The sequence below is a fragment of the Acaromyces ingoldii genome (genome assembly GCF_003144295.1).
Source record: "Acaromyces ingoldii strain MCA 4198 unplaced genomic scaffold FA10scaffold_4, whole genome shotgun sequence".
Classification (NCBI taxonomy): Eukaryota; Fungi; Basidiomycota; class Exobasidiomycetes; order Exobasidiales; family Cryptobasidiaceae; genus Acaromyces; species Acaromyces ingoldii.
In genome coordinates, this window is record NW_020290250.1 from 1,197,942 (window position 1) to 1,216,265 (window position 18,324).

The 18,324-nt window shown below is 56.3% G+C and overlaps 8 protein-coding genes across 8 annotated transcripts; 5 read left to right on the plus strand and 3 right to left on the minus strand.

Annotated features, from left to right (window-relative positions):
• On the plus strand, positions 1–1,029 carry FA10DRAFT_295249 (hypothetical protein). Its single transcript, XM_025524462.1, has 3 exons — positions 1–359; positions 430–770; positions 841–1,029. The coding sequence occupies exons 1-3, from the start codon at positions 62–64 to the stop codon at positions 985–987; spliced, it is 786 nt and encodes a 261-aa protein (XP_025376564.1). The 5' UTR covers positions 1–61; the 3' UTR covers positions 988–1,029.
• A 701-nt stretch (positions 1,030–1,730) lies between these two features.
• Positions 1,731–2,687, plus strand: FA10DRAFT_295251 (hypothetical protein; the record flags this gene model as incomplete). Its single annotated transcript, XM_025524463.1, has 4 exons — positions 1,731–1,821; positions 1,886–2,026; positions 2,113–2,435; positions 2,514–2,687. 4 exons carry the CDS (start codon positions 1,731–1,733, stop codon positions 2,685–2,687), a joined length of 729 nt encoding a protein of 242 aa, XP_025376565.1.
• Positions 2,688–2,721: 34 nt separating this feature from the next.
• FA10DRAFT_267937 (hypothetical protein) lies at positions 2,722–3,595 on the minus strand. The gene has a single exon (XM_025522105.1). It carries the CDS (start codon positions 3,562–3,564, stop codon positions 2,812–2,814), a length of 753 nt encoding a protein of 250 aa, XP_025376566.1. The 5' UTR covers positions 3,565–3,595; the 3' UTR covers positions 2,722–2,811.
• A 156-nt stretch (positions 3,596–3,751) lies between these two features.
• On the plus strand, positions 3,752–7,241 carry FA10DRAFT_280406 (DEAD-domain-containing protein). The gene is made up of 2 exons (XM_025523613.1): positions 3,752–4,296; positions 4,363–7,241. The coding sequence occupies exons 1-2, from the start codon at positions 3,993–3,995 to the stop codon at positions 7,140–7,142; spliced, it is 3,084 nt and encodes a 1,027-aa protein (XP_025376567.1). The 5' UTR covers positions 3,752–3,992; the 3' UTR covers positions 7,143–7,241.
• Positions 7,242–7,409: 168 nt separating this feature from the next.
• Positions 7,410–9,150, plus strand: FA10DRAFT_242828 (Septin 3). The gene is made up of 4 exons (XM_025519293.1): positions 7,410–7,487; positions 7,557–7,626; positions 7,688–8,142; positions 8,214–9,150. The coding sequence occupies exons 1-4, from the start codon at positions 7,485–7,487 to the stop codon at positions 8,754–8,756; spliced, it is 1,071 nt and encodes a 356-aa protein (XP_025376568.1). The 5' UTR covers positions 7,410–7,484; the 3' UTR covers positions 8,757–9,150.
• Positions 9,151–9,907: 757 nt separating this feature from the next.
• FA10DRAFT_216531 (Rho GTPase activation protein) lies at positions 9,908–12,223 on the minus strand (the record flags this gene model as incomplete). The annotated part of the gene is made up of 5 exons (XM_025518504.1): positions 9,908–10,361; positions 10,422–10,646; positions 10,695–10,906; positions 11,063–11,670; positions 12,103–12,223. Coding segments are annotated over 5 exons (1,620 nt in total), but the record flags the coding sequence as incomplete, so codon positions are not given.
• A 2,380-nt stretch (positions 12,224–14,603) lies between these two features.
• FA10DRAFT_267941 (hypothetical protein) lies at positions 14,604–17,034 on the plus strand. Its single transcript, XM_025522106.1, has 4 exons — positions 14,604–15,989; positions 16,046–16,113; positions 16,186–16,545; positions 16,612–17,034. Exons 1-4 carry the CDS (start codon positions 14,723–14,725, stop codon positions 16,909–16,911), a joined length of 1,995 nt encoding a protein of 664 aa, XP_025376570.1. The 5' UTR covers positions 14,604–14,722; the 3' UTR covers positions 16,912–17,034.
• FA10DRAFT_267942 (hypothetical protein) lies at positions 16,938–18,323 on the minus strand. Its single transcript, XM_025522107.1, has 3 exons — positions 17,687–18,323; positions 17,250–17,603; positions 16,938–17,197 (listed from the first exon to the last, which is right to left on the minus strand). The coding sequence occupies exons 1-3, from the start codon at positions 18,066–18,068 to the stop codon at positions 17,001–17,003; spliced, it is 933 nt and encodes a 310-aa protein (XP_025376571.1). The 5' UTR covers positions 18,069–18,323; the 3' UTR covers positions 16,938–17,000.
• Between the last annotated feature and the right edge of the window lies 1 nt (position 18,324).

Sequence of the window (18,324 nt, forward strand, 5' to 3'; positions counted from 1 at the left end):
CACAATTACGTCTTTCTCTTCCCTATACCCTCACTATTGTCTCGATTCTCCCCTCTTGAAGATGCACGCTGCCCTCGCCCTCACTCTTGGCCTCGCCAGCCTCCTTGCCGGCATACAATCCATCACGATCCGCCAGCCATCTCTGGCTCATATTCGCCAACCAGCCATCGGCGAGGTCACTAAATTCAAGACATTCGACCCAAGCCTCTGCTCCCTCAGAGGCACTGATGGGAAGCACTATTGTGTCAGTGCGTGGCCTTCCGACTTTTACAAACCCCTTGGCGAACAGGACGGCGGTAGCTCTGGTATCCTTTGCGGAACGTTTGAAAAGATCGACAAGGACAACCATAGTGTCCAAGGTGGGTGTCAAGGCAAAGCAAGAGAGGTAATGCTGTTTTAGCTGACAATCTCTGCTCATTCTACACGCAGGCACCATCTGCGCGATCCCCACTGAGCGAGCCACTTTCACCCTAAAAGAAAAAAGTGTAGAGCATGCTTCGAGTGAACAACCTCCCGAGATCTACATAAGCTACACGAAACCCAGCTCCGACACCAGCAACACCATCACGGGTGTGGTGCCACAAAGCAACCAAGTGCCAAATCCCAACGAGAGCAAGGTCAAGACGCAATCACTTACTCGTAGGATCGTCGTCAAGGGATCTGGCTCGTCAGACTATGTTGTCCAGTTCCGGGGCACTGACAAGTCAACGCAGTGTATATTCACGAGTAAATACCAAGCTTACCACCACCAGCATCCCTACGATCTCAAGGTAAGGGCGCTCTACCTCCTTCTTTGACCCTCCTATTCTTTTCGCACCCTCACACTTTCAGTACCCATAGGACTGGGACGGCTCGACCACTGTCGGCGATGGCGTAGAGTGCTTCTACGTGGCGCGCATGCCAGTTAACGAACGACCTACATCATACAAGACCGGTCGCATCAGCGACATCAACTCGATCGGCGGCGACCCGTCAGTGTCTCTTTGAGCGAAGCCGAGCGCCAGGGGATGTCACTGATAGCAAGTGGTCATTGATGTGATAAATCATCTACAAATTACATTTGGTCTTGTCTTGCTCGTCTGCTCGTTGTCGTTTGTGTGTTCCCTTTTCTTTTGTTTACTCTTCAACTTTCGTTCCCCGCTCGAGAGTGACGCCGTCAGCAACCTCGGTCATTACAGTCGTTGGCCGTGGCATCTCGGAACCATGCCATTGTAGCAGGCAATCCTCTGTCTCTTCTCTCGGGTGAGGCATAACAAGATATGACGGTGTTAGCTCTTGCAGGCAGGCTGAACGGGCAAAGGCAAATGGATGAAAAGACAAAGACTTACGAGGCCTCAGCAAGGTGTTGGATTGCCGGTTAGGGCGGGGGACGCGCGGATGACGGCCTTGGACGTATTTTGACAGCCACCGTGGGAGAACATTGATGAACCTTTTGTTCCTGAAGAATGAAACTTCCGAGACAAGTGGTGCGATGCCACGTACGCAGGCTGCTATGCGCACAGAAAGCGCGCACGCAACGCGGAGCAGGCGGGCTATCGAGTCTGATACTAGAGAAAAGGGGAGGCCACGGCGGAGGAGCACCGTGGTCGCTTTTAAAAGAGCGAAGGAGGAGGGGAATACCGTGCATGAGAAGAGACGGAGACAAAGATCTAAGAGGAGGGGCGTGTGTTTTGCGTCTTCTCTACCTCCCATCCCCCTCTTCAGTCTATCCACCTTCCTTTGCTTAGACGATGCACATTACTATCGCCCTCACCTTTGGCTTCATCGGCCTCCTCGCCGCCATTCAGTCCGTTGAGATCCAACAGCCACCCACCCAAACACGTAAACCCTCGTGCATATGTGGATCCTCATACCGACTTCAAAATCAAATACTGCTACCCCAAAGCCAAGCACGCAACGCACTACTGCGTCAGTTACTGGCCTTCCGACTATTACCAAGACCTCACCCGACAGGGCGACGTGAGCTATGATGATATCGTTTGCAAGAAATTTCACAAGATGGACATAGACCACTATAAAGATGAAGGTTGGGCAATGATGCAAAAGAGGATGAGAAAGGCCGCTTCAGCTGACTGTATCTGTTTCTCCTGCACTCAGGCGTGCTTTGTGCAGTTCCCATCGAGCGAACCCGTCTCGTCTTACATCAGATCCGTGTAGACTATGCGTCAAAGGAGAAACTTTCAAATATCCAAATCAAGTACGACCAACCCGAGCACAGATCAAACATCGGCAGCACCATCACCAACAGGGCACCAAAAGGCAAAGACCTGCTAAACCCTCTTGAGAGGAAGGTCAATTCGCTTTCTCGCAGGGCCACCACGAATTCTGGCTCGTCATCCTACGGTCTTCACTTCTGGAACGGTGACACTTCAACACACTGCATGTTCACAAGTGAATACCTCGCTGCGGGCGGAGTGTATCCGTACCCTCTCACGGTGAGGGCACTCTATACTTCCTTTTTGACCTTCTTGCTGTAAATCAGGACTTATGGCTCACACAACAATGGTCTGCAGATCTGGGGCGACTCGTCCGTCCCCGCCGAAGGCATCCAGTGCTTCTACCTGGCGCACCTGCCAATTTATCAAATACCCAAACCTTCCGGAGCCGGTCGCAAGCGTGGCACTTCCAGCACCGGTCGCACCAGCGACATCAACTCGATCAGTGGTGACCCGGCAGTGTCTCTCTGAGGGGGAACGAGCACGCGAGGAGATGAAAATGACAACTCGTCATCGCAGTGGTGTCTTAAATACAAAATACATGTGGTCGTCTCGCTCGTCTGCTCGTCGTTGTTGAGGTTGTCGTGGGGCTCACTTATCTTGCACTGCTGCCACTGCTCTTCCTCTCCTTTTTCCGCTTAATGGGCTCAATCCCTTGTTCCAAATTGGCCGATTTCTTCTTCTTGATCTTCTCCTCCGATGGCGCCTTGGTCCCACCAGAGACCTTTCTCTTCGTTCCCTGCCCTTGTGAGGCACTCTCTTTGATGCTCTCCCATTCCTGCTTCTTTTTCCTATCCTCCTCGGCACCGTCGGCCTTCTTGTCCTCCTCTTCGCCGTCGTCATCAAAGCGAATGAGTCGACCCATGATCTCGCCCTTGCCCTTGCCCAGCGCATGCGTCACGAATCTCTCCACCTTGTCCTGATCCTCCCTCGATACCGCCCGGTTGTGCCCTCCCTCGCGTGTGCTGCTGCTGCTACTGCCGCCCTGATCTTTTTCGGCAGCTTGAAACTTGGTAAAGTAGCCCTTGACTCGCTCGAGCTCGACGAGGACGGGATGCTTCGATGCGTCGGTCCCGTTCAGTTTGAAGAGGATCCAGACGAGGTCGAGAAGTACGTAAGCCAGCGATGTCTGCAAGCGACCGGCGTCGAGCTTGCCCTTGTGGCCTGACGAGCCCGTGGACGAGACCGAGACTGAAGCATCGGCGCTGGTGCGAGACTCGAGCTGCGATGTCAGCTGCGAGAGCTCAGAGGAGATGACGGGGTTCAGAGATGCATGCAGGGAATCGAGCAGTGTGCGTAGCTGCGCCACTGTCGGTGCAGGCGAGCGCAGCGACGACGACGAAGCCATCACTCTACTTGCTTGTCGTTGCAGCTTTTGCACTACCTGAACATTTGCTTTGTTTCTTTTTTTTTTGGAGAGGGCTGCCAAATTATTTTCGGGAGTCGGGAAAATTGTCACAAGTCTCCCTCCCATGAATTGATTGAGGATCAGAACGAGGATGCAAAGAAGACATTAGACCGTAGCCAGGATCGGACCAGACCGCCAGAGCCCCGCTCGCGATCACAAGGCACCTGTTCAAAGGCCCTTTGGAAAGCATCGCCCACCAAATCACATTGCAAGCTCGTCCTCCTCTTCTAACGAGAGCGCACGTGACCTGGCTCTCCCAGAAATTTTTGGCTTTTTTGGCTTTTTGGCTTCTGGATGTAGGAGGCAGGATTGCCGCGCTTTCTCCTCCCGTTCACACAACACCACTGGCGAAGAGCCCAAATTGCAACATGCCGGCGCTGGATTTCATGGCCGACGACGATGGCAATGGTGGCGCCGACTTTGACATCTCGTCTGCTCTGCTTGGCAGCGGAAAGAGGGCGGCCGCCAAGCGAAGGGCGGCACCGCCAACGCAAGGGGACGACGATGGCGACGACGATGATGCGGCATTCATTAGTGCGGCAATGAGTAGACAGAACAAAAAGGCTGGGACAGAAGTGGCAAAGCGGGCCGTGGCGTCTACTTCGGGAAAGGGCAAGAAGAACAAGGTGGCCAGCGGCACCATCACGGGCGGCGGTAGCTTTCAGAGCATGGGTGAGCTGGATTAATCGTGCATCTTGTTCCAGTCGCTGACCTATGTCGGCGTGAATTGTGGATCAGGCATCCACCCATCGCTGCTGCGATCACTTGTGCTGAGAGGCTACACGACTCCTACGCCAATTCAGAGGCAGGCTATCCCCTCGATTCTCGATAGCCCACCAAGGGACCTCGTCGGCATGGCTAGGACGGGTTCTGGCAAGACGCTGGCATACCTCATTCCCCTCATCCAGCGGCTCAATGGTCGACACTCGCACACTGTTGGTGTCAAGTCTCTTATTCTGTGCCCATCTCGAGAATTGGCACTTCAGATCTTGAAGGTGGGCAAGGAGATCGCGCGGGGATGGAAGTCGGACAACGAGGGCGGTCAGAGCGAGGCCATCCGCTGGGCTCTCATCGTCGGTGGAGAAGGCCTCGACGAGCAGTTCGCTCTCATGGCCACCAACCCGGACGTTGTTATCGCTACGCCCGGTAGGCTGCTCCACTTGGCCGTCGAGATGAACTTGGACCTCAAGGCGGTGCAGTACGTCGTCTTTGACGAAGCCGACCGCCTCTTTGAGATGGGCTTTGCTGCCCAGCTCCAGGAACTCCTCGATCGGCTGCCTACCAATCGACAGACACTCCTGTTCAGTGCCACGCTGCCCAAATCACTGGTCGACTTTGCCAGAGCCGGTCTGCAGGAGAATCCCAAGCTGGTTCGGCTCGACGCAGACAGCAAGATCAGCTCGGAGCTGCGCATGTCCTTCTTCAGCGTCAAGCCGTCGGAAAAAGAGGCTGCGCTGCTCATCCTTCTTCGTGATGTCATTGGTGTGCCGCTGGGGGAGCAAAGAAGGCAAGACGAGGGTGGCGAGAAGAAGCGTAAGAGAAGGGCGCAGATGACCGGCGCCGACGACCTGCTCCCCCACCAGACGATCATCTTCTGCGCCACAAAGCACCACGTAGAGTACCTGCTGCTGCTGCTCGGCACAGCTGGCTATTCGTGCAGCCACATCTACTCCTCGCTTGACCAGGCTGCCCGTGGAATCGAGATGAAGCGCTTCCGCGAGGGCACCTCGAGCCTCCTCATCGTCACCGACGTGGCGGCCAGGGGTATCGACCTGCCCGTCTTGGAGCACGTCGTCAACTACGACTTTCCAGGCAGTCCAAGGGTGTTTGTTCACCGTGTCGGCAGAACCGCCAGAGCCGGCCGCAGGGGTTGGGCATGGAGCCTATTCACGGCAAACGAGCTTCCCTTTCTCTGCGATCTCCAGCTCTTCCTGGCGCGGCCGCTAGTCTCGACGCCCAAGGTCGAGGCCGAACCGTTGTCGAGAGTGCAAGCAGAGGATGAAGAAGGCTTGGATCTCCACGGCAATCTCGTCGTAGGCACCTTTGCCAGGGACACACTCGACAACGAGACAGAGTACATCACCGGATCCCTGACAAACGCAAACAGCGCCGTCTCGGTCGCCCTGCCAGCCCTCAAGCAAGTCGTGGGCCGCGCACAGAAGCTGTACGAGCGAAGCCAGGCAAAGGCCAGTCAAGAAAGCTACCGAAGGGCAAAAGCGATGGCTAAGAACTCGGGAGGAAAGTGGGCGTTGGCTGGCAGCGCTTCCGAGGACACAACGGTGCATGACGTCTTGATGCGACCGCGAGTCTACGGCCTGACGCCCCTGAGCGACGCAGGAGCGAGAGCTGTCGCAAGCACTGCTGCTTCGATAGACAAAGACGCTGCCGCGAGAGCTGCCTTGCTGGCCAAAGTCAATGGCTTCACACCTGTCGAGACTGTCTTCGAGGTCGGGGCGAGGGGAGCGACGCCCAATGCTTTGCTGATGAAGGACCGAAGAAAGACGCTGGCGGGTAAAGCCAAGCGAGCCCAGATGAAAGAAAGCCTCGAAGGTGGTGCTGGTGGTGGCGTTGAGGAAGATGAAGTAGAAGATAGCCTGATAGCCCTCAAAGCTGGTGGAGAGATCGATATGGCGGACGAAGACGAGATCAGGGATACATTTGACACGACAGCAGACCCGGCTTCTTCTTCGAACAGCAAGAAACAGAAGCGGATGTCTTCCTACAAGGATCCAGAGTTTTACATGTCATACGAGCAGAAGGACGCCAACACCGAGCGAGGCTATTCGCTCCAAAACGGCGATGGCAACTTTGTTGAGCAAGCCCGCAATGCCACCTTCTCCCTTGGCGGCAACGACGAAGGAAAAGTTGCTCGATTCGGCGTGCAATCTCAGGCGCCCAACCAGGCTCGGTGGGATGTCAAGAAGAAGAAGTTTATCAAGGGAGATGGCACCGGGAGCGACAACCAAAAGATCATCCGGACAGAGAGCGGAACCAAGCTTCCGGCGAGCTTTCGCAGCGGTCGCTTCGACGAGTGGCGAAAGAAGCAGAGGATGGATCTGCCTAAGGTCGGTGAGCGGGAGGACGACAAGGTCGTCGGCACCGCTAGGGGCCTTGCGGGCGTTAAGTTCGGACATCAAGGCGGAGGCAGTGGGCAAGGTGGATTTCGGCACAAGATGGTCAAGGAGGCGAAGCGGCCGTCGGACAGGCTTGCCAAGGACTATAAGTCGAAGATGGAGCGATTCAAGCAGCGAACAGAGGGAGAAGGTGCAGGATCACGGGGCGAGGGACCCAGAAAGAGATTCGACAAGGGCCCGTTCACAGGAGGGAAGGGGGGCAAAGACAAAAAGAGTGGGGTCAGAAGAACGGGACGGGGGGCGCGGAGCGAGCTCAAGAGCGCAAGTCAGATTCAGAAGGAGAGGGCCCTCGCGGAGAAGCGCAAAGAAAAGAACGCGAGACCATCCAAGAAGGGCGGCGGCGGCGGCGGCGGCGGCAGAGGAAAGGCAAAGTCGAGGCGGTAGAAAAGAGTCATGTCACCTCATTGTCAATCCTTATGCACGCTTTAGTGAGCGCCATTCTTACTTGTGCACTGTCCAATACATACACCTGGTCTTTGAGCGCAATCATCCTGACGTCTGGGAAGCAGCCATTTCACGTGAAAATAACCTTAATAAGAAACACGTGGCGCGCTCTATTTCGCTGGCGGGCAAGCTCGCGCCTAAAACGACCCTAGCGTTGAAGAACACGGAAGGAAGCGAGAGAGAGCCTCCTAGTCCTGTTTGGCTAACCGATTGTCACCACCACCACCAACGACACATACATCCGCACCTGCTTTCCTCCTTCACTCTCTACTATATTCCAAGATGGTGAGGCAGAGAGCGCTACGCGATCTATAATCTGACCGGGTGCTCATTCGGTACATTCACTTGCAACAGGCTTCGCGAAGGAGGGCCACGAAGAAGGGCGTGTCATTCTGCCTCATGGTTGTGGGCGCCAGCGGCACAGGTGCGTCAAAGGACTAATATCCTATAGGAGCGACAATGCTGACACCCCGGTGATTTCACAGGCAAGACGACTTTTGTCAACACCCTCTGCGAGTCCGAGGTGATTGGGCACAAGATTGCCGACAATGCCGAGACTGCGCACATTGAGGAGGGGATCCGCATCAAGCCCGTCAATGTCGAGCTGGACGAGGACGGGATGCGCATTGGACTGACCATTGTCGACACACCCGGCTTCGGCGACAACATCGACAATGAGTACAGTTTCCAGGAGATCGTCGGCTTCCTCGAGAGGCAGTACGACGATATCCTTGCGGAGGAATCGAGGATCAAGCGTAACCCGCGCTTCCGCGACAACCGTGTTCACGCGCTCCTCTACTTCATCACGCCCACTGGACACAGCCTGCGTGAGATGGACATTGAGCTCATGAGGCGGCTCAGCCCCAGGGTCAACGTCATCCCCGTCATTGGAAAGGCGGACACCATGACCCACAGCGAGCGGGCCGAGTTCAAGAAGAGGGTGAGCTCTCCTTACCTTCCCTTTGCATAATTCGAAGTTGCTGACCCAGAAGCAATCTGCTAAATTTACAGGTCATGGAGGACATTGAGCACTACGGTATCCCCGTCTACAACTTCCCCTACGATGTCGAGGAGGACGATGAGGACACGATCGCCGACAACAGCGAGCTCCGTGGACTCATGCCATTCGCCATCGTCGGCTCTGAGGAGGAGGTCGTTGTTGGAGGCGAGCCTGTCCGAGCACGTACGTACCCGTGGGGTCTCGTCGAGGTCGACAACCCCAAGCACTCGGACTTCGGTCGGCTTCGCAGCGCCCTTCTCAGCACGCACCTGACGGACCTCAAGGAAATCACCCACGACTTCCTCTACGAAAACTACCGGACGGAGAAGCTGAGCCGGACGGTGCACAGCGACTACGCCGACACGTCAATTCCGGGCGATGAGCTGGCCAACCAGTCGGTCAGGCTCAAGGAGGAGCAGCTCCGTCGCGAAGAGGACAAGCTCCGGGCGATTGAGCTCAAGGTGCAGCGCGAAATCCAGGAAAAGAGGCAGGAGCTCCTGGCAAAGGAAGAGAGCCTCCGAAACCTCGAGAACCGGTTGGCGGCGCAGGAGTGATTTCGCCCCTCGCTTTCACTTCTCCGCAACCCCGTCTTCTGCTTTCTCCTTTTCTTATTTCGGTCACCGGCTTCATCCACCGCCTTTTGTCTTTCTTATTTGACAACGAGCAGCAACCCTTTGGCGCTCTTCTATCCTTGCTCGCCCAGCCGGAATAGCTTGTTCTAGGCGACGTGATCTCAGGATGGCCTTCTATCTTTCCAGCTCTATTCCCTTGGCGTTCCTTTTGTCTTCTTCTTCTCGAATGCGAACAGTGATAACGACTATTCTTAGCGAGTTTGTGATAACTTACGACCAGCTTTGTGCCGCAAATATTGGCAAATCCGGAGAGACATGGACAGAACGCTTGCTGAACGCAGTGTGTCAACAGATTGTGCATTGAATTGATGGTGACAGGAATGGAAAGGTGAGGTACTGGGTAAAATGAGATTGTGAGGAGAGAGCAATGACTGCGTGTAATAGATTAGAAGAGAAAAGAAGATGGGGGATATTCATGTGGTAGTTGCTAGATGATGAGTCGATATGTGTGCGTGTGTCTTTGTGTCTGTGTGTGTGGTGTGTCTTTGCGGATAATATTTTCGTTGACTTCTTCAGCGGTCAACTGGAAAGGAGGATCGCTATGCGGCCGTAGAAAGGTCTGGGACGTTGCCATCGCCTCGGTTGAGCGCCATGCTCATGATTTCCCATGTAGCCTTGACGTCCTCGTTGTCCACTTCGTCCTCGTGCTCTTCCTCTTCCGGTATGGCGCAGTGTTGCGTTCCGCTCAGTGCTTCTGCATCTTCGGCACGGACCGCCGTCGACGGCTTCGGGAATTCCTGTCCGCTCGCCAACGCTCCTGTCGGGGATCCGTGTCCGTGCATGGGGACAAAGTCGAAGTCGTCTTCGACTTCTGTCTCTTCGTCATCTTGTGTATCAGCGCCCCGCCTTCGGCTTCGCTTGCACAGCGTGAGGCAGTCAAGATGGAGAAGTAGATGAGCAAGGAACCTCTGCTCGAGTGCCGCGTTTTTCTTGAGTGTCATCGGGGCTCGATCTTTGGTCGTAGCTTTTGCATGTCTCGATCTGCCGTGATCGGTCCTGCCATTGCCGCCGTCCACCTCGTCCTGCAACGAGACTGCCATTTTGGAGCCGTCCTGCTGCTCATCGAGCAGATGTGGGCACAAGAACAGATTCGGCGCAAAGACGCCCGCAAGCATCTCGACGGACAGACCTGTGATGTCCTTGGCCTGCTCAGTGCAGAACAGCTGTAAAAAGGAGACAGTGAAGGCTACGACGCGCTTGTTGAGCTTGGGTAGCCTCTCCTGTACAATTCTTAGGCAAGCCTTGACGGACTCTGGCTGATTTGGCGTGGCAGCCGCCTCGAGACAGTCGTAGTAGATCGAGGGGGGAAACAGAGGCTCTTCCAGCTCCCTGAACCAGAGTTTCAACAGACTGGCCAAGACTGAGACGTCGCCGTCAAGCTGCGAGACAAGACCGACGAGGCTGTAATGTCCCTTCTCGATTCGCACGCGCAGCTTCGTCATCAAGTCGGGGTCGCCGGGCGTTCGGAAGACCAAGGGAGCCTTAAGAGCATCCATGGCAAGCATAGCGTCGGTAAGAAAGGTGAGACTGCATGTGTGTGTCAGAGACGGAATATTCGACAGATGCAACAGAAAAAGACAGACTCACACAATAGGAACCTTGGCCTCTGGGTACACATCGGCCTGTCGTTGCATGATGACGTCCAACGTCTGACCAAAAACGCCCGGATGGAAGGCCGCCTCGGAAGCACATTCGATCTCCGCAATCGTAGGTGTCTGCAGCCGTGACCCTCTTCTTGCGATATTGGCCAATCGACCCAGGCAGTACCTCGCCATGATGACCTCTTCTTCGCTCGTCGAATTTGGGCCTTCACTCTTGGGCTTCTTGCGCAAGGATGAAGAAGATGAGGAGGAGCAAGACGGACCTGAGCTGGCGCACCCTTTAATAAAGCTTTGCAAGTGACCGTGTAGATCCCTTGAGGGCGCAAATGTGACGAGTAACACGCACATCCACTCCCATCCACTCTTTCGCGACTCGAACCTTGGGTTCGAAGTGAGCTGCTTTATCGTCTGAATAAAGATCTCATCTCGAAATGCAGAGCCGGATGCGATACCACGCTCGAGAAGCCAGCGCTCCTCCATGATGACTGAAGGACCGGAAGCATCACCCCTGGAGCTCTCTTCCGTAGTTCTTGGGGTGGGTTCCTGCGGGCTGCGAGTGCAAGCTCCAAACATACTCCCTCTTGCCTGACTGGATTCGCTAGCTTGTAGGGAGGGTATCGAGGGCACCTTTGGCCAAAATACGGGCGTGATGCGGTCGCCCATGATGCGCAAAATGACTTTGAAGCCTCGCACAGCATCCTTTTTCGTCTCTGAATCCTCAAGAGCAAGGAGTGGCGAGGTGATGGGTTGCTTTTGCCATCTGAGAAGCTTCTCTAAGGGCGTTTTCCTCCGAAGGATGCCCGATCGATGGACGGCAAAATGCCTTTTGGCGTAGCTTTCGATTGCAAATGCCTCAATCTCCCGTCTCAGGTCAGCTGGGAGGACTTTGTGATCGCCGGTGCTCAGCCTGGTGGTTGGCAATCGAGGAACAGGAGGCGGGGGATTGCTTTCGGACGACGCTGCCGCAAGCGCTGCCATTCGCTTGCGCTTGACTGGATCCCGTTCGCGACGTACGATACGTCGCAGCTCAAACGAGGCCGGCGGAGGAAAGTCGGCGGAGCTGTCTTCGTAACCTGGGTCGGATCTGCTGCTTCCTGACTGAATTGGAAGGCTGTTCGTGGATGGAATGGTGGAGAGCCCGGCTCCTCGTCCAGAGTGCGGCTTGGTGGAAGCTGACGGTGCCGGTGGGGGAAGACCGTTGCGTTTTCCTGCTGACGAAGAAGCAGAGCGCAAGTCTCTCAGCGTCCTCGAGGACTGGCTTCTGCGCGGTTTGTGGGTCCCGCTTGGCTTTTTGGACGTGGACGATGAGGGCTCTTGCGATGGCGGCGGTGGCTGTCTTCTCCTTGGTTTTTGATTCGTCGCCGACTGTGGACCAGGAGGTTGGGCCGCCCAGGCGACGTTTCTCTCTCGTTCCTTTTCCATCTCTCGTTGACGCTCGCTTTCCATGAGCATCACACGCCGCTTGGTGGCCATATATTGCTTGGCTGGCCCTTCATCGGCGATCTGGTCGAGGGAGCCAAGGGCTGCAAGGACCTGTCCATCGAATTCCGTCTGCGAGAAGCGCTTGCCAAGGGTGCTCTGCTGGATGGCCGCCATGGGGATGACGAAAGCCTTTGGTCGCTCCCATGTCGTCTCGCGCGTCTTCGTCTGGAAGAAGTAGGGCAGACCTCGCTCCTCATCGTACAGCTCCCACCATTGTCCCCCCGACTGAGGTGGCAAGACAAAGGTCCCCGAGGGCACGGCCCAAGCGCATTCGCCGGACTGTGGATTTGCAAAGAAGCTTTGGCCTCTCTATTGTAACGGGATCGAAAACCTTTAGCCATCGTAAAAACTTACACCGCGGCCCATTCGCTACACTCACTGGTTGCTCCACGACGCACCAAAAGTTCTCGCCCCACGCCAGCTGGCTATGTTTGAACGATGGGGTGGCACCCTCTGTGGCGCTCCTCTGCCTCTTTCCGTACGCACCAAAGGTATCGTCTGTGGACCCGTCGCCATTGGTGATGGCACTGCCGCCACCGCCGTGGCCATTATTGTTGTTAGTATTGGGGTTGGTGTTGACCGACGTGGAAGAGGAGGCAGCCTCGAGTGAGGAAAGTGCTTGAGTTGCCAGAGTCTGCTGGGTCGAGGCCGTCGAGGCCGAAGCCGAGGCCCTGGCTGCTCGCTCCGTCGCCTTGCTCCGCATGCCCTCCCGGTGAGGCTTGACCCGATCAGTGCCTACGCCGAAGCCGCCCAGCTTGGGCGTCGTAGGGGGCACATACTCGCTTGGCTCCTCGTCAGGAAGCTGGAGCAGCGATGCCTCGTCTTCCCCATCTGTCAGCACAATCGACGCCAGCTCCTGGTCGGTCAGCGAGAGGTCGACGGTGCGGTCCAAGAGGCTTGAGGGCGCGGGCGAGACAACGTGGTGGGCGCGCGAGATCGGAGACATGTCGCTCAATGCCAGTGGGACCCGCTTCGGCGTGCGTGTTCCTCCCTCGGAGGGCGTGGGCGATCTGCCAAAGGTGCGGTCGGCAGACTGCTGATCGATGCTGAGTCGGTTGCTCATCTCGTCTTCACTCATGGGGGAGAGACCAATCCTCTTCATCTTGACCGCCGCTGCCCAAGCTGGTTTCGAAAGTGCCGGTGGTTGTGCGGTCCGGTTAGCTACCTCTGAAGAGGAGGAAGGGGAGTCCATCGCCATGTCCGTCGACGTCGCTGCCGTCGTTGAGGCAGCGAGACCTGTCCTGCTGGGTATCGAGTGCTTCGCACTGAGGGCGGTATGTGTCATCTGCGTTGACGTGCCGTCGTCGTCGTCTTCTTCTTCTTCTTCGTCGTCGTCGTCGTCGTTTCTGTCGTCTGTGTTCCCGTCGTGAGCGTCGTGGTCAAGCTTGTTCTTCTGCCATTCAGATTCCGCCTTATCGTTGCTATCGTAACTTGCCACCCTAGCATCAGCTAGCTTGGAAGTCGTCTCAGGAAAGCCGCTCGAAGCGGGCGGCAGACCCGTGCCGCCATTCTGGATTGCAGCTACGGCAGCTGCAACGCGCGCGGAGGGGTACGCAGGTGGTTTGCTCTTTGGACGCGGGCTAAGCGGCGTCGACGGAGACTCAAACGGGTGATCAGATGAAGAATGTTGGGCCAAAGCGGTGGGCGACGTCAGCATCTCGCCTCGCCGTTCGCGTGTCGTCGGCAGGGTGCGATGGAGAAAAGCGATTCTGTCCTGAGCGTCGGCGCGCACGCGGAAGCAACACCGAGAGTATTGGTATAGGTGTTGTCACCTGCTCACTGCACTCTCATCGCTTGTCAAGGCGAGACGCGCCGGGGACGATTTAAAGCGAGGCCGATCTCGGCGTCACGAGCAAGGACAAGGAACGGGAAAGAAGAAAGGAAAGACGAGCAAGGTTGCTTGTCCGGAAATTAGGAAAGCGAGCAGACGCCCTGCTTGCGAAAAGAGCTTTCCCCTGCAGCTAAAGTAGAAGCGGCAGCAAGGCTAGCTACTAGTAGTAGTCGACTAGGCAGATTTCCTCCTCGATGCGCCCCTTTTGGTTCCTTTGCCGGGTTTCCCTTTTCATTTTCTTTGCAATTGCGGCGCCGCTGCAGATTTGGTTACATCTTTGCAGCCTAAGCTGGCACCGCTATCTCCATTCGGCCTAAACTAGGGTAAGGGAGAAGTCTTTTCACATCTTAAGAGAAACGGCCGCTCACTCCCGTGTGCTTGCCATTGTTGTTCTCCGCACGAGAGAGCTCGGAAAGCTCTTCCTTCCTAACGTAGCCCAAATTGATGAAGGGGTTGGATAAATCTATCTGGTCCTTGAACCTGGCCACCCAAGCTGATTGCGCTAAAACTTTATTCATCCGAACGCAATCAGAAACTGGAGGGGAGCGCTTGTATGAAGTACGCCTTGTCGAGGACGAGACGGGAGCTCACACTGATATGCCATCCTCTACGAAAGAGCGACGACTTGAGATTCTGCAAGGGAGCAGCCACGCCCTGGGCTAGTAATCTGGCCAAACATAATAGCATCTTACAGCGAGGCTCAGAGAGCAGAAGAAGGATTCGGCGACAGATCGACAGAATTGTCTCAAAGATTGTTCGGCCCTGTGTCAGTGGCTTGAGTTTTTTGCCACGTGCGCTGTCGAGCTGGTAAAAATAAAGCGCGCACGTTTCGCCCGGCTTCTCCACTGCGAAGGGTGGCAGGCGATTCGCGCAGACACAAGCTACACTACTCGAAGAATTCGTCTGACCCTGGCCTGTGCTTCTTCACTTCGACACATGCCGATGCTTCCACGACGATGATTGCAACGACGACGATGGCGAGGATTGTGGCGCCTGCGTTGCTCTTTCTGTTATCCCTGTTGCACCTAAGCTTTGCGCGGCAATGGCTGTCTACTCAGAGACCATTCATCCCGCTCGACGAAGGACCGCCGCCGCCGCCTTCAATCGACACTTTCAAGGAGGTGCAGCTTTCCCACACCGGCATCTACATGGGCAGCATCCTGTCGAAAAATTCACCGCCGTTTATCTCGCTCTATGTCAAGCAGCCGCTGTTCGATGTGAAAACCGTCGAGGTGCGAGCGCAGAAGGTGACACGGCGAGGATGGTACGACGTCAACCTGGGATGCGGAGGCCTCGAGACCGGTGGCGTGGAAGCGTGCGAAAAGGACGACATCAAGAAGGCAAGTTCAGATTCAACTTCTTCGATGGCCTCGCAACTTGAAGACTGCAAGCCATACAAGATCATCGAGAGCCAGTGGCGGCTCCTCTTCACGGCAGAGTCGTGCCCAGCGCTTGCGCCTCTTCTCGATTCAAAGAGTGCGACCAACGAATCGAGCTTGGTCAGCACCACACTGTCCTTTGACATCCAGCGCGTTTTTCCCGCAAGGCGAGAGAAGCACCACTTTTGGCTTGCAAGCTTGCAGAGGGGCTCCGACGACGCAGACGACATTGATGGTCCGGCAAAGTGGCCCTTTGCCGGGACCGCACATGGAGGACGCGACTCGACGTCTGAGCGATACACGGGCAAGACGCCCAACCGCATCGCTGGTCTGATGCAGGATCCCTACATCCCAAAGGCGGCCAAGCCGTCCTCGGGCGATCCCCTCAACGGCGTCGATATCGGCGCCGTCTCGTGGGACTACGGCATCTCGATCGAGGTCCCCAACAACGGAAACTCGTCAGACGGTCCCACCGGTCCGCCATTGGAGCCCATTCATGCGCCCGTCTCGGGACAGATCGTGTACGTGGGCCAGTACCGACTGGCCAGAATGCCAGACAACCACCGGAACGATGAGCGAGGATGGGGTATCATGATCAGGGACGAGTGGGGCTTTGTGTTTCAGCTGCTAGGCCTAGATGGAGACTCACTTCGCTTTCAAGAGGGCGATTCGGTTGGCAAGGGTGAGCTGGTCGGCGGCGCCTCTAGAACACTGCTGTCGAGGGAGCCTCCGTGTCGCCACAAGCCAGCAGACCCGCCAAAGATGGACGACAAGTCTCGCAGATATCCGTTCCGGCGTCGCTTGCTTCGTCTCTTGATTGCCAGACCCGATCCGAGCTGGCACTCTTGGAAGGGCTTCTACGGTGAGAGACATGTTGATCCTTGATGATACTTTGTACGCGCGCTCATCGTGTTGTAGAGTCTGGCTGGCAATACTACAACCCGCTGGATGCAATGACGTGGGGCAACTTCACCAGCGTCGTCCCCGTGGGTAGCCCTCTGTTTTCCCGACGTATTCGAGTTTTCAGTGCCACCGCTTACACCCTTTCTCCTCTACAGCCCGACGCTAATCCGACATCCCTCTTCTTCGCGAAGCCGAGCGAGGATCGTGGACTGACACCGCCCTCGATTCAGTCGACGACGAAGGACTTCTTTGCCGTGACGCTGTCGGGCAAGGTCGAGATCATCATTGGTTTTGACGCTTTTCAAGCCACACCGCTGGAGGCCAGTGATCAGATGGACCCGCTCGCCATCCATGCGCTTGAGTGGAGTGCCTGGCCTCGGATCGGCGAAAGCCCTGGGTCATCGTCGTCAATCAGCCGGCGTACCGGTGACGCTCATGCTTTCAAGGGCGACTCGAAGCAGTGTGGAGACAAGCCTCAAGACGTCGAGTGGCGCTCTTCGTTTGAGCACGCAAAAGTGAGTAGTTTGACCGCTCAGCCCTTTCTCCTATCCTTCACAACGCCAACAATTTCCTCCCTCCAGATTCCCTTTCACTGGTCCACACCGTTGCCCAAGAACGGACTGCTGGCCCACTATGTGCCTGCCTTTACCGTGGGAACCGTGCCCTTTCTCAAGACTTCGTACGCCTCTCAATTCGACGAGAAGAGCCGCAAGCTCTACTTTGCGCCCACGCGCAGCCTCCTTGGTGCGCCCGACGGGAGAGGCGCATGGGATACGACAAAGGAGCCCGAGGGCAACGGCGTGTACGAGGTCATGGTGCGGGCAAGGGACTGGTGGGGCAATGAGGGCTGCTTCGGTAGCCTCGTCACGATACGCAATTGAGTCTGAGCCTCCCTTTGCCATCATGTACCATGTATCTCGCTTCATCCAATGCATTTCTGGAAACGATGGATTGTACTCCTCTCTCTCTCTCATGTTCGCCCCTCGGAGGTGCTACTGGCGAGCTCCTTTCTCTTTCTTGACCGTCGATCAGCCCGGATATGATCGACTTCCTCGCGGATCGCCGCTCTCATCTTCTTGACGAACACATAGAGTGCCCGACTGGCATTGAGCTCGGCCACGAGGCCACCGATCTTTGCCTCGGGCAGCGCTGGTTCGCATTCGGTCACTGTGGGAAGAGTGAGCCTTGGTGAGCGCGCAACAGCCTGCGCGCAACTCACCCCTGTAATTTCTCGAGTCGACATCCAGGACAAATCGAGCTTCCTCTGCAGTGTCATCGGGATTGACGAGGTTGAATTTGAACTCGAGAAGCTTTGCTTGGCCGGGCACCGCCTTGATGTAACAGCCGAGCATGCGCCCAAAGAGGGCCAGCTCCGGTCCGTTGCGACTGATTTGTCGCTGCAGCCGCGCAGCTCGGTCTTGCTTCTCACTCTGCTTCTTCTCCAAGGACGCCTGCAAGGCCTCGAGCTCGGCTTGAGCTTCCTGGATCCGATGCGTGATAGAGTTGCGCTGCGAGAGGAGCTGTTGTGCCTGGACTCGAGCTGCCTTGTCTTCCTCCTCTTCCCTTCCGATTGCTGCATACACCTCGTCAGTGTCTTGCCGTCATTTGCTGCTCCAGCACCCGTGCTTCCCCAATCGCAATGCAGTGTACACTCACACTCAATTAGAACCTTTTCGAGCTCCTTTTGCTTCTCGGTCCTCAGTCGCAAGTCCTCCATACCGTTGCGCTGCTCCTCCACCCTCCTCGCATGCATCTCCGACGCCTCCTTTGCCGTCACCGCGACGCCCTCCTTGAACGCTGTGAAATGCTCGACAAAGTCCCGCACAGCTGTGCCGAGCGCGTCGAAGCGAAGCGCATCGGGCAGGTCCGAATCTCCGCCTTCGAAGTCATCCTGGAGCAGCCAGTGCGAGTCGAAGCCGGCCGGTTGCGACGAGGGACCCGCCACAGCCCGACTCGAGACGGACGCACGCAGCGAGCGAGACAGCGGTCCCGGCGTGTGAAGCTTTCCCGGTGTCGCGAGGGAGATCCGGCTAGCCATTGTCGGTGGTCGGCTTTGATGGTCGATTGTAAAAGAGGAGAGAGCGACGCGTTGATGGCGGCAAGTGTTGATCCCGACGGGGTGTTGGTGTCACGTGCTGCTACGCGTTGGAAGGCATCTGCCGGGTTGCACAAAGTTATTCCAACAGTGAAGCAATCCGGCCCAGAGGTGATCAGTCACTTTTTCCTACCGTTCGTTGGCCTTTCCTTTTCTGTCAAGCTCGTCAGGCCGGCCGACTCATATCAACATCCAGCCA

Excerpts from the sequence above, each read along its gene's own strand:
- FA10DRAFT_295249 (XM_025524462.1), top strand. The coding sequence starts at position 62 with ATGCACGCTGCCCTCGCCCTCACTCTTGGCCTCGCCAGCCTCCTTGCC. Across the intron at positions 360-429 it reads GGACAACCATAGTGTCCAAG|GCACCATCTGCGCGATCCCC; the intron begins GTGGGTGTCAAG and ends TTCTACACGCAG. Across the intron at positions 771-840 it reads AGCATCCCTACGATCTCAAG|GACTGGGACGGCTCGACCAC; the intron begins GTAAGGGCGCTC and ends CAGTACCCATAG.
- FA10DRAFT_267937 (XM_025522105.1), bottom strand. The coding sequence starts at position 3,564 with ATGGCTTCGTCGTCGTCGCTGCGCTCGCCTGCACCGACAGTGGCGCAG.
- FA10DRAFT_280406 (XM_025523613.1), top strand. The coding sequence starts at position 3,993 with ATGCCGGCGCTGGATTTCATGGCCGACGACGATGGCAATGGTGGCGCC. Across the intron at positions 4,297-4,362 it reads CGGTAGCTTTCAGAGCATGG|GCATCCACCCATCGCTGCTG; the intron begins GTGAGCTGGATT and ends ATTGTGGATCAG.
- FA10DRAFT_242828 (XM_025519293.1), top strand. Across the intron at positions 7,627-7,687 it reads TGTGGGCGCCAGCGGCACAG|GCAAGACGACTTTTGTCAAC; the intron begins GTGCGTCAAAGG and ends GTGATTTCACAG. Across the intron at positions 8,143-8,213 it reads GGGCCGAGTTCAAGAAGAGG|GTCATGGAGGACATTGAGCA; the intron begins GTGAGCTCTCCT and ends CTAAATTTACAG.
- FA10DRAFT_267941 (XM_025522106.1), top strand. The coding sequence starts at position 14,723 with ATGGCGAGGATTGTGGCGCCTGCGTTGCTCTTTCTGTTATCCCTGTTG. Across the intron at positions 16,114-16,185 it reads ACTTCACCAGCGTCGTCCCC|CCCGACGCTAATCCGACATC; the intron begins GTGGGTAGCCCT and ends TCTCCTCTACAG. Across the intron at positions 16,546-16,611 it reads CTTCGTTTGAGCACGCAAAA|ATTCCCTTTCACTGGTCCAC; the intron begins GTGAGTAGTTTG and ends TCCTCCCTCCAG.
- FA10DRAFT_267942 (XM_025522107.1), bottom strand. The coding sequence starts at position 18,068 with ATGGCTAGCCGGATCTCCCTCGCGACACCGGGAAAGCTTCACACGCCG. Across the intron at positions 17,604-17,686 it reads CGAAAAGGTTCTAATTGAGT|CAATCGGAAGGGAAGAGGAG; the intron begins GTGAGTGTACAC and ends AGGTGTATGCAG. Across the intron at positions 17,198-17,249 it reads CGACTCGAGAAATTACAGGG|TGACCGAATGCGAACCAGCG; the intron begins GTGAGTTGCGCG and ends CTCTTCCCACAG.